This window comes from Mustelus asterias, chromosome 21, assembly GCF_964213995.1.
Source record: "Mustelus asterias chromosome 21, sMusAst1.hap1.1, whole genome shotgun sequence".
Lineage (NCBI taxonomy): Eukaryota > Metazoa > Chordata > Chondrichthyes > Carcharhiniformes > Triakidae > Mustelus > Mustelus asterias.
This window is the reverse complement of record NC_135821.1, coordinates 17,603,032-17,615,823: the sequence shown is the minus strand read 5'-3', so window position 1 is coordinate 17,615,823 and position 12,792 is coordinate 17,603,032. Positions and strand designations below refer to the sequence as shown.

At 44.4% G+C, this 12,792-nt stretch overlaps 1 protein-coding gene across 3 annotated transcripts in view; it reads left to right on the top strand.

Moving 5' to 3' along the window:
* Positions 1-12,792, top strand: part of ift56 (intraflagellar transport 56) — a 66,074-nt gene that overhangs the window by 17,837 nt on the left and 35,445 nt on the right. For all 3 annotated transcript variants that reach the window (XR_013500402.1, XM_078237569.1, XM_078237570.1), the window contains exons 7-9: positions 3,680-3,851; positions 7,826-7,900; positions 11,572-11,674. Coding sequence is in view for 2 of the 3 variants with exons in the window: in XM_078237569.1 (XP_078093695.1) it covers positions 3,680-3,851; positions 7,826-7,900; positions 11,572-11,674 (350 nt within the window). In the remaining variant the exon portion in view is untranslated. The remainder of the gene's footprint in view (positions 1-3,679; positions 3,852-7,825; positions 7,901-11,571; positions 11,675-12,792) is intronic.

The window sequence follows — 12,792 nt, the reverse complement described above, 5'->3', positions numbered from 1 at the left end:
GCTTTTTCCCAGGGCAGAAATTACAACTACAAGGGGGCACAAGTTCAAGATAAGGGGGGAAAGTTTCAGTGGAGATGTGAGGGGGAAGTTTTTTACACAGAGGGTGGTGGGGGCCTGGAATGCACTGCCAAGTGAGGTAGTTGAGGAAGTTACGTTAGCGACATTTAAGACTTATTTGGATATGCATATGAACAAACGGGGAACAGAGGAATATAACTGGTTAATTAGATAGGTAAACGTGATCGGCGCAGGCTTGGAGGGCCGGAGGGCCTGTTCCTGTGCTGCCTGTTCCTGTCCTGGATGGTGTCAAGTTTCTTGAGTGTTGGAGCTGCACCCATCCAGACAAGTGGGGAGTATTCCATCACACTCCTGACTTGTAGATGGTGGATAGGCTTTGGGGAGTCAGGAGGTGAGTTACTCGCCGTAGTATTCTTAGCCTCTGACCTGCTCTTGTAGCCACTGTGTTCATGTGGTTAGTCCAGTTGAGTTTCTGGTCAATGATAACCCCAAGGATGTTGACAGTGGGGGATTCAGTGATGGTAACACCATTGAATGTCAAGAGGCGGTGGTCATTGCCTGACATTTGTGTGGCACGAATGTTACCTGTCAGCCCAAGCCTGGATATTGTGCAGATCTTCTTGCTTTTGAACATGGACTGCTTCAGTATCTGAGGAGTTGCGAATGGTGCTGAAAATTGTGCAATCATCAGTGAACATCCTCACTTCTGACCTTATAATGGAGGGAAGATCATTGATGAAGCAGCTGAAGATTGTTGGGCCTAGGACACTACCCTGAGGGACTCCTGCAGAGATATCCTGGAGCCGGGATGACTGATCCTCCACAACCATGTTCCTATGTACCAGGTATGATTCCAACCAGCGGAGTGTTTGCCCCCTGATACCCCTTGATTCCAGTTTGGCTAGGCCTCCTTGATGCCGCACTCAATCAAATGTGGCCTTGATGTCAAAGGCTGTCACTCTCACCTCAACTCTGGAATTCAGCTCTTTCATCTATGTTTGAACCAAGGTGATAATGAGGTCAGGAGCTGAGTGACCCTGGCGAAACCAAAACTGGGCGTCACTGAGCAGGTTATTGCTGAGCAGGTGCTGCTTGATAGCACTGCCGATGACCCCTTCCATCACTTTACTGATGATCGAGAGTAGACTGAGTGGTAATTGGCTGGGTTGGATTTGTCCTGCTTTTTGTGCACAGGACATACCTAGGCAATTTTCCACATTGTTGGGTAGATGCCAGTGTTGTAACTGTACAGGAAGAGCTTGGCTAGGGGAGCAGCAAGTTCTGGAGCACAAGTCTTCAGTAATATTGCCGGAATGTTATCAGGGCCCATTGCCTTTGCAGTATCCAGTGCCTCCAACCGTTTCTTGATATCACATGGAGTGAATCGAATTGTCTGGAGACTTGCATCTGAGATGCTGGGGACCACTGGAGGAGGCCGAGATGGATCATCCACTCGGCACTTCTGCCGGAAGATTGCTGCAAATACTTCAGCCTTATCTTTTGCACTGATGTGCTGGGCTCCTCCATCATGGAGGATGGGGATATTTGTGGAGCTTCCTCCTCCAGTGAGTTGTTTAATTGTCCACCCCATTCACAACTGGATGTGGAAGGGCTGCAGAGCTTAGATCTGATCCGTTGGTTGTGGGATCGCATAGCTTTGCCTATCACTTGCTGTTTTTGCCATTTGACATGCAAGTAGTCCTGTTTGGTAGCTTCACCAGATTGACACCTCATTTTAGGTACGCCTGGTACTGTTCCTGGCATTCCTCCTGCACTCTCCACTGACGCAGGGTTGATCCCCTGGCTTGATGGTAATGGTTGAGTGGGGGATATGTCAGGCCATGAGGTTGCAGATTGTGCTGGAGTACAGTTCTGCTGCTGTTGGTGGCCCACAGCGCCTCATGGATGCCCAGTCTTGAGTTGCTAGATCGGTCGAAATCTGTCCCATTTAGCACGGTGATACTGCCACACAACATGGTGGAAGTTATTCTCAATGTGAAGGTGGGACTTCGTCTCCACAAGGACTGTACGGTAGTCACTCTTACGATACTATCATAGACAGATGCATCTGCAGCCGGCAGATTGGTAAGGATGAAATCAAGTATGTTTTTTCCTCTTGGTTCCTTCACCACCTGCTGCAGACCCAGTCTCACAATTATATCCTTTAGGACCCGACCAGCTCAATCAGAAGTGCTGAAATCCCCCACCAGAGTACACTTTGCGCCCTTGCCACCCTCAGTGCTTCCTCCAAGTGTTGTTCAACATCAGCTGAAGGAGAACTGTACCTGGTAATCAGTAAGAGGTTTTCTTGCCCATGTTTAACCTGAAGCCATGAGACTTCATGGGGTCTGGAGCCAATGTTAAGGACTCCCAGGGCAACTCCCTCCCACTGTATACCACTGTGCCGCTGCCACCGTTGCTGGATCTGTCCTGCCGATGGGACAGGACATAACCAGGGATGGTAATGGTGGTGTCTGGGGTGTTATCTGTAAGGTAAGATTTCGTGAGAATGACTATGTCAGGCTGTTGCTTGACTAGTCTGTGAAACAGCTCTCCCAATTTTGGCACTAGCCCCCAAATGTTAGTTAGGAGGACTTTGAAGGGTCAACGGGGCTATTTGTTTTGCCCGTTGTCTTTTCCGGTGCCAGATGGTCCGTCTGGTTTCATTTCTTTGTTGAGACTTTGTAGCGATTGATACAACTGAGTGGCTTGCTCGGCCATTTCAGAGGGCAGTTAAGAGCCAACCACATTGCTGTGGCACTGGAGTCACATGTAGGCCAGACCAGGTAAGGATGGCAGGTTTTCTTCCCTCAAGGACATTAGTGAACCAGATGGGTTTTTCCAACAATCGACAATGGTTTCATGGTCATCAGTAGACTCTTAATTCCAGATATTTTTTATTGAATTAACATTCCACCATCTGCCATGGTGGAATTTGAACCCAGGACATTATCTGAGTTTCTGGATTAATAGTTGAGCAATAATGCCACTAGGCCATCGTCTCCCCTTCCTTTCAGATGGTCCGTAAAATCTACCTCCTTTACCAAACTTTTGGTCATCTGCTTTGTGTGTCTATGTGTCATATTTTGTTTTATAATGCCTCTAACATCTTGGGATGTTTTATTATGTTAAAGGCACTAAATCAGGCTTGTCCAAAATGCAGTCCGTGGGCCACTACCTGGCATTAACACTGCAGCACTTCCTCGATACTGCATGTCAGCGCAGAGATTTGTGCTCAAGCCCTGGAGTGGGACTTGAACCCAGAACCTCAGAGGCAAGTGTGCTACCGACTGATGAGCCACGGCTGACACTTCATGCTTTCCCCAGTGCCCACCTGCACTTTAGCAGACTTCATTAGCGAACATAAAGAGTATTTATTAATAACAATTGTACAGCAGCCACATGGGCTGTAGCTTGCTCCCAAAATGTCTCGGGCTAGGAGCCTTTCTCTCCATCGGGTGATTCCATACTGAGTCCCGATTGGTTATCAAGGCCAGGTGACCCTTACTCTGCTGTGTTGCCCTTAAAGGGACAATCACCACACCACCATTAACTCCCCACAACCCCCCACGCCCCATTCTCGACATTATTACTGCCATGCTCTTCTTTAGTTTAATCTGGTTCTTCAAACTTGCTAACTTTTCCCTTCATATTTTGCTAGGGAATTCATGGCCTTGAATGTGTATGTAGCACTCTGCTACTATAAACTGGATTATTATGATGTTTCCCAGGAAGTTCTGGCGGTCTACCTGCAAAATTATCCTGACAGTACTATCGCACTGAACCTGAAAGCCTGCAACCACTTCCGACTCTACAACGGCAAGGCAGCAGAGGTAACCTCCTGAGCTGAGGATGGAGTCTCAGACTTAAGTTTTCCTTCATTTCCACAACAATCTAGTTGAAACCTACACAAAACCTTCCCTGGTAGCCTGCTTAAATGGTCATTTACCCAGGTCCTTTGAGCGATAGTAGAATCACAGGAAAACTATTAGGTCTATCATGCCTGTCAAATAGAGTGGTGGAGGCAATTACTTGGTGGAATCATTTCAGGACCAATAGCATATGGCAAGGGTATTCAAGGGGCTTTCTGGATTGATTAATTCAAATGGATTGAAGAATTATCTGTAAGTATCTTGTGGAAAGCATATTTTTCAACATTAACAAGATTTTAACAGCAACTTGTATTTATAAAGCACCTTTTAACGGAATAAAATTTCCCATGGTGCCTCATAGCGGCACTATAAAACAAAATCTGACATCGAGCCACATAATATGACATTAGGGCAAATGACCAAAAGCTTGGTCAAAGAGGTAGGTTTGCAGGATGTCTTTAAAAGAGGAAAGCGAGTTAGGGAGGCAGAGAGGTTTAGGGAGGGAATTTTAACATTTAAGGTCTCGGCAGCTGGATGGAAATTCCAAAATCCCTTAATTAGAAGCCAATGTATGTCACTGAGCACAGGGGTGATGGGGGAATGGGATTAGGTGCAAGTTAGAACAAAGGCAGCAAAGGTTTGGATGAGCTCAAGTTTACAGAGGGTGGGGATGCATAGTCAAGTCTGGAGGTAAGAAAGAGCCATTACTTTAAGACACTTAGATGTCTGCCATGGCTCAGTGACAGCACTTGATTCAGTAAGCTGTACATTCACATCGCACTCAGGAACTTGCACACAAAGCTCTACTGCAGTGTAGCACTGAGGGAGTGCTACATTGTCTTTGGGATGAGAAACTAAACTGCGGTCCGTTTGCTTTGAAGGAGAGCAGCCGGGTTCTCCCCAATGTCCTGCCAATATCTGTCCCTCATTCAACACCTAAAGACAGATTATCTGATCATTGTATTGCTGTGTTCATGGGATCTTGCTCTGCACAAATTGATTGTCATGTTTACCTACAATTACAAAAGTGGCTACACTTCAAAAATACTCCCATTTGTAGTGTTTTAGTTTGTCCTGAGGTTGGGAAGCACATTAACATTTTTTTTCCCACTGTATAATTTGGCAAGGTTTATCTGGAATGTTTTTGTGTGGGAAATGACGGGGTAGTTTCCAGCCCGTTATTTTTTTTAAATTTTGTTTTACTCCATCCTTAAAGTTACAAATCCAGTGCTCAGAGTGGACCGGGCAGACCCAAATCCATTCCTTGCTCCAAAAACCAAATTCAGATTCCTGTTGAATCCAATTCAAGGTCCCCACAAGAGAGATAAACAAAATCCAAGCTGACAAGATGAGGCATTGCACCCCATCTTGGACTTGATCTCTGACGCTTGATCTTAGCAGGCTCAACAGGTCTGTAACCTGCTGCATCAGTTGCAAATCTAATCTGGTCTGCTTAAACTTCTCCTCACTGATGTCATTCTGACCCGGCAAGAAGAACGATTTTAAATGCTCGTGGTTGACATGGAGCAGAGGGATTAATGTCCAATTTCGGTGGGAGCTTAAAACTGGCCACATCTTACCAGTTGCTCGTTATACATCTTGCCCAATCTTGATTTTCCATTGAAATCAATCAAAAATTATTTGCATCAGGTTTCCCAGTGGGCGCCATCTTTCCGGCCCACTCCGCCGGCGGGAAGATAGCACACGAGGCTATTGAGCTGGTCGCGAATCGGGTTTGCGCCACAAGCCATCCTCAGGCTAAATTACCGGTTTTCAGACTTTTTTGACACTTCGATTTTTTTTTGTGAAGATTGCACCCCCAGGATGTTTCAGGCAGCAAGAATCTTCCTGTCGAGTTCACACTTACCACCCAGCCTGTTGGACATCAAATGTAGGCAATTGTCTTCCCACGTTTTGCCAAAGACCAGAGGAGCAAAGAGTTGGGGATCTGAACTTTGTCGGGCTAGAGTGGGAGAGAGGCCATGGAGAAATTTAGTGTTAATCTCCACTGGGGAGCTCGGAGCCAATGTAGGACAACGGAAACCCCAGTGATGGCTGCGCTGGACTTGGAGACAGGCCTAAGGGGACAGAATCTAAGCAGAGGAATCCATTTTGAAAAGTAAATACGAAAGGGCCAAGGGAGGTTACGTGATCGATATTGAATGGCAATGGAGTCGAGGAAATGGGTCTTTTGGGCAAAATAACTTTGGAAAGGGTATACAGGAAATAGAAGCAAACCAAAAATTCAGGGCAGTGCTGACCTGGGTGGGAAGATTTGGCTTGGTGGGCAAGGTGTAGAAATAGACTGGGTGGTTTCAATCTTAGTGACAAAGAAATGTATGAACTCCTTGCAGAGATGGGTAACCCCAGTCAGGAATTTTTCCCACTCTCTCAATTCGCCTTGATGAAAGCATCTTAAAATGTGTGATTTTCACAGCAGGGACTGGATGGAGACAGGCCCACCAACTTCAGAAGCAGAGCATAGGTGGATGCAGCTGAGTGCCAAGGCGGGCTGCTAAACAGGCTCTCTTCGATACTCTGGGACTCCATCCGAGTTGTTTTACAAGTTATTAGTCCTCTAGGTCTTCAACCCTCTTCCCGCCCCATATCCTCTGGTCCTCATATTGTCCATGCCAATGTAGTGTGCCTCATGACCACACCCACTCCTCACTTGCTCCATTTCACTTCCATGGACATTTACCCAGTATCCAACATGGGCAGACCTCAGGAACCTTGTGGAGGTTAAAAATAATAAACCTCTAACAATCTAGTACAGCTCTCGCTCCTAAAACATGGTGAAAAAAGCCCCATTCAAAAGATCCATTCAAAACTTTTAAATCTCCTCAAGTTGTTAGTCTCTCTCAAAAATAAACAGACCTCCATTCAGACCCTATATCAAAGACAGCTAGTCCTTTAATAGCTTCTTTAACTTGTCAGTCAAGTTGACTGACAACTTAAAGAAGCTATTAAAGGACTAGATAATTGTGGCATTTTGAAACTCATGATGTGGAGATGCCGGCGTTGGACTGGGGTAAGCACAGTAAGAGTTTTAACAACACCAGGTTAAAGTCCAACAGGTTTATTTGGTAGCAAATGTTACCAAATAAACCTGTTGGACTTTAACCTGGTGTTGTTAAAACTCTTACTATTTTAAAACTCAGCCAGCCATTGACACAATGATACTCCTGGGGAAAATGTCAACAAAGAACACTATTGAAACTGCAGCACCAGATGCAATTTCTCCCAACCTACACAGGTCAGTCAAAGCAGTCCAGCAGAGGGCTTTTGTAACTCTTATCAACAGTGATAGTCTATTTTAATTAAAGAGTGGGGCATTTAAAAAATATGGTAATTGTACAGACCTTATCTACCCTTCAAGAGCGTTTTCTTCTAATCCACCAATTCATTAATCCCACCCTGCGGATTAAGGACCTTGCAACAGTCAAAATGGGGTCTGTTAGAACTCAGCACAGAGCTCAAATGGCTCTCCTGAATTTGGCTTTCATCCCGCTCCTTCTCCCCAACTGATAAAAATTGGATGTTTTGGAACTGAGGGTGGGAATGATGTATCTGGCTCCCACCTGCCATTTGCAAAGGTCTACAGATTCTTCCCAAACCAATGAAAATCTGGTCCTCAATGTCTGACTTGAAGAGAAATGGCTCTGACAATGAACAGGCTCTCTGAGGACAAACCTGGAGAGCTTTCCTAAATTATATTCAAGAGCTGGAACAGGGCTGGAACCCTGTTCATCTTCCAAGAAAGAAGTGCGAGTTCCACCACGATGCCGCTTGACAATCGATTACTGATATGGCTTCCAATAAAATGTGTCAACCATATATAACCACATAAGTGTTTTACTTCTGTAAAATTTGTGAAAGATTACGGCTTTGAAAATTTTAAAGAAAATAATGACCCTTTTGTGTTGCATCAACAGGCAGAGCTGAAAAATTTGATGGACATTGCATCTCCTGTGTTTGATTTTGCGAAGGAGCTTATTAAGCACAACCTGGTATGTACATAAACATCTCCCTGCCTGATCTTTTTAAAATATTTGTCCTGCAAGGCAACAGCTATTACCCTGAGAATGCTAAAAATTCAACCGCACCATATGGGATTAGAATCATGTATCAGCCAGTAGAACGTTAGGGGCAGGCTTTTCCATCCACGCTCGCCCCAAGACCAGAAAGTCCCACCCGAGGTCAACGGACCGTTGCATGATCTGCCCCCGCCCGCTATGATTGCCATGGTGGGCGGGACAGGAAACTTCCACCCTAGGGATAAAAGCAAATTACTGTGGATGCTGGAATCTGAAACCAGAAGAGAAAAGGCTGGAAAATCTCAGCCGGTCTGGCAGCATCTGTAAGGAGAAAAAAGAGCTGACGTTTCGAGTCCAGATGACCCTTTGTCAAACTTTGACAAAGGGTCGTCTGGATTCGAAACGTCAGCTCTTTTCTCTCTTTGCAGATGCTGCCAGACCTGCTGAGATTTTCCAACATTTTCTCTTTTAGTTCCACCCTAGGGATTTTTGCAAATTTCCTGGTCATTTTCTGGCACAAACCCCACAAATTACTCACATTACTTTGCTTTCACAACTTGAGATTTGAGTTCATAAGTCCAGCATAAGACACTATAGAAAGGCAAGACTTTGCCTGTACCATAAACAATGCTGTACTTTTAATAATACAAGTAAATGCCCTTTATCTAACCAAGTGCACATGATTATTTTTAATTGCTGTTATTAAACAGTTAATGATGTCCAAATCTCAAGTATTCTCACCAAGATGAAATATTGCAGAGGCTGGAAATTAGAAATAAAAACTGAAATAAAAAGCAGGAAACTCCGCCATCTCTGATGGAAGGTCATCAACCTGGAAAGTTAATTCTGTTTCTCTCTCTCTCTCTCACTACAGACCTCTCTGACCTACTGAGTATTTCCAACTTTTTATATTTTAATCTCAAAAGTTAAAGAATGGGTATTCTTGTATTGTTCCTCAGAATAATAGGGTTCAAATTATTTATTGGCACTTACCACAAAGAAATATGCAACTATTAATGACAATTTAACATGCACCCACAATGATACTTGGGTTCGCCGGAGAATTCAAACACGATAGGGGTTTGAGCTCAAAGATTTTCAAGGTCTCCTCAGACTCTGGCATCTCTCCTAACCTCCACTCTTTTATTCCTTTTTTCTCAATCCTGCTCTGTGAGAATTCACCCGTTTCATAGGATTACCTAATTCGGCACGGTGGCACAGTGGTCAACATTGCTGCCAGGAACCCAGGTTCAATTCCAGCCTAGGGTGACTGTCTGTATGGAGTTTGCATGTTCTCCCCATGTCGGTGTGGGTTTCCTCCGTGTGCTCCAGTTTCCTCCCACAGTCCAAAGATGTGCAGGTTAGACTGATCAGTCATGCTAAATTGCCTCTTTGTGTCAGGGGGACTAGCAGGGTAAATACGTGGGGTTATGGGGATAGGGCCTGAGTGGGATTGTTGCCTGTGCAGACTCAATAGACCAAGTGGCCTCCTTATGCACTGTCGAGATTCTATGATTCTATGTAGCTGCTTCTTGAGCAAGGCTTCACCTTGATTGAAGTGTTTATCAAATCATTTAACTAGAAACAATTACAGAGAGGTTAATGAACAAAGGCAACGTTATCACTTTTCTGCCTTCCTCACGTAGATGTGTTCCTTCTGGTGTTATTATACCCAGCTTAGGCCTTCAAGAATAGATCAAAATTGTAACTTACCAAAGGTCATTCAACAGACACAACGATTTCCTATATCTTGTGTTCCTTCTGAACACTGGTAGATATACAGCAATAGAAGGCCCCAGTATGTCTGCTCTCAACAAAGGTAGTCTGGTTGTTGCTGCTGAATCATTTCTCAGCTAAAGGTTATCCCTGCCTATTCAGTATCTGTGCAATAAGTCTCAATTCCCACTCTCCTTCCAACAGTAACTCACTTAACAACTCAAAGTTAACCGAAATAAATTAATACCAGCAGAAATATTAATCCAACCTTTCCTCACTGCCCCTGTCATCTCTTATTATAGACTAAACATTATTTAATTAGCATATTCAACTCTATTCTGTCAAGCAAATTTGTGCCCTTTTGGTTGCAAAACATCATCAAAGTATTATTCATTGCACATTAGATAAAATTGATTTTTGCCAGCCGAATACTGAAATATCTCTGAAGCCTGCAATTCCAGCAGCTTTTATCCAGTTCCTTTTTAGTTACAAGTGCTTTTGTTGGGAGTCCTTTCCACTCCCATGGGGAAGGGATGGAATTCTTTGACTCCCTAGTCTCTCACTTGATCCCTATCTCCATACTCACTATCTGAGTTGATAGCCTTACATCTACAGTACCTGTCTCTTGATATTTAAAGAACTATGCCGGTTTTCCATCATAATTTCTGCAATTAAACTAAGTTCACCTCTACGACTATCTCCCCCTAACCGGTGATCTCTCGATCTTAAAATAACCTTTGTCGATCTATTTTGAACCCATCAATGATTTGATACCCTTTTGGACGGCAGGTGCCCAGGATTGCATCCGATATTCCAGTTGTGGTGTCACAAATGATCTGTAGACACTTGGAACCTTTACTCCGATGACCTTGAGTTGTAGCTTGACTTGTGTAGCAATCACTAAGTGTCATCATCATGCAGATATTGTAGCTCTGGACTTTGCCACTTTTGTAAGTGAGTTGAGACAGCGGTAGAAAATTAATAAACTAGCTTCTAATTTGCCATTCGCTACCTAATGGAAAGAAACTGTGCATAAGAAGATAAGAACATAAGAAATAGGAGCAGGAGTAGGCCATCTAGCCCCTCAAGCCTGCTCCGCCATTCAATAAGATCATGGCTGATCTGATAGTGGGTTCAGTTCCACTTACCCGCCCGCTCACACAATGAAGATAGCAAACACTCTAAATTAGGCATTTGAACCCTTAATTCCCTTAATGGTTAAAAATCTATCTATCTGTGACACATTTAACGAGGTAGCCTCTACTGCTTCATTGGACAGAGAATTCCAAAGATTCACTACCCTCTGGGAGAAAGTTCCTCCTCAACTCTGTTCTAAATTGACTCCCCCGTATTTTGAGGCTATGCCCCCTAGTTCTTGTTTCCTTTGTAGGTGGAAATAACCTCGCTGCTTCTACCCTGTCTAGCCCCTTCATTATCTTATATGTCTCTATAAGATCTCCCCTCAACCTTCTAAACTCCAATGAGTACAGGCCCAGTCTACTCAATCTCTCCTCATAAGCTAACCCCCTCATCTCTGGAATCAACCTGGTGAATCTTCTCTGTACCCCCTCCAAAGCTAATATATTCTTTCTTAAGTAAGGGGACCAGAATTGTACACAGTACTCTAGATGCGGCCTCACCAGTACCCTGTACAGTTGCAGCATGACCTCCCTGCTTTTATACTCCCTTGGTATCTCCAGCTGTTTCATAGATAGCAAGTCAGGTGCTAAATGCGGAAGTGGCTTTGCTTTGCCACATTTACAGCAGGAACCTGAGAGGAGTAACGTTTTCCTGGTGTCAGTTTTATTGCAAGCTTGTCCTAAATAAAATGAGACTAAAGGTTTGGTTTGAGAATGTTCCTTATTTCTGGTGCAACTTGTGTGTTGAATGTCATCTCACGCTATGTTTTCCCTCCCCGACTTCTTCAGGTGGTGTTCCGGGGCGGGGAGGGCTCCCTGCAGATCCTCCCACCACTTATTGATGTCATCCCTGAAGCCAGGCTCAACCTCGTCATTTATTACCTTCGGCAAGGTAGGTACTGTGTCACACGATGAAGATAGCAAACACTCTAAATTAGGCATTGAATCATAGAATCCCTACATGTAGAAGGAGGCCATTCAGCCCATCGAGTCTGCACCAACCACAATCCCACCCAGGCCCTATTCCCGTAACCCCGCATATTTACACTGCTAATACCCCCTGACATCAGGGTCAATTTACCATGGCCAATCAACTTAACCTGCACATCTTTGGACTGTGGGAGGAAGCCCACGCAGACATGGGGAGAATGTACAAACTCCACACAGACAGTGACCCGAGGATGGAATTGAACCCGGGTCCCTGGCGCTGAGAGGCATCAGTGCTAATCACTGTACCACCGTGCCGCCCATTTGGTAGTATAGAACTTGAGAATTGCTGAAAAAAAAGACAAGGTATCAAAGCTATCTGTTTAGCACTCATCAGGATAGCTCACAAGAAATTCCCAGTAACAAGGGAGCAACAATTTATACTGCATGAGAAGAAAGTACTCATTGGTTGCCAAGTGGAGTCTGATTGTTGGAGGTGTTGCCATGGAGAATGCAGCATGGAATAATTAACTGCCCAGTATTGTTTAAATTCGAACCAGATAGGTCGACACTGGTTGGTCAAGGCACTGCCCTCAAATTGGTTTTCAGTGTAATTCTTAACGCAGTCAGGATTGTTTAGCAGATGTTATCCAATTGCAGAATCACATTTAATGTTGGACACTGTTTTGAGTTTTGCAAACGTGAGCTGGTTGGGTACGGTCAATAGTTTGCCTGTTGTGAACAGATGAAGGGATGTGTTGTTTGATATGATCCACCAATCGTTGGGACAAACGGCCTATTTACTGGCATCACACCAGCACAAATGTATATACCACATTGTTCATCTGTGTGATAAACCTTTGGCTTGACGGCAGTATTCTGTTTGTGGTGAATACCACTCGTGTTGCTACTGCATTGTATCAACATGCAATGGCAAGCTTCACCCCTGTTGCTCAAATTTTTGAGACACCTTGCCCTTCCAGGGTAATCTGAGGTAGGCTGGGTACTTTACAGGACTGAAAGTGGGAGCTGTGGGCCCATTTATGAGTTTGCACGATATATAGCGAGTGATAATCTGATCAG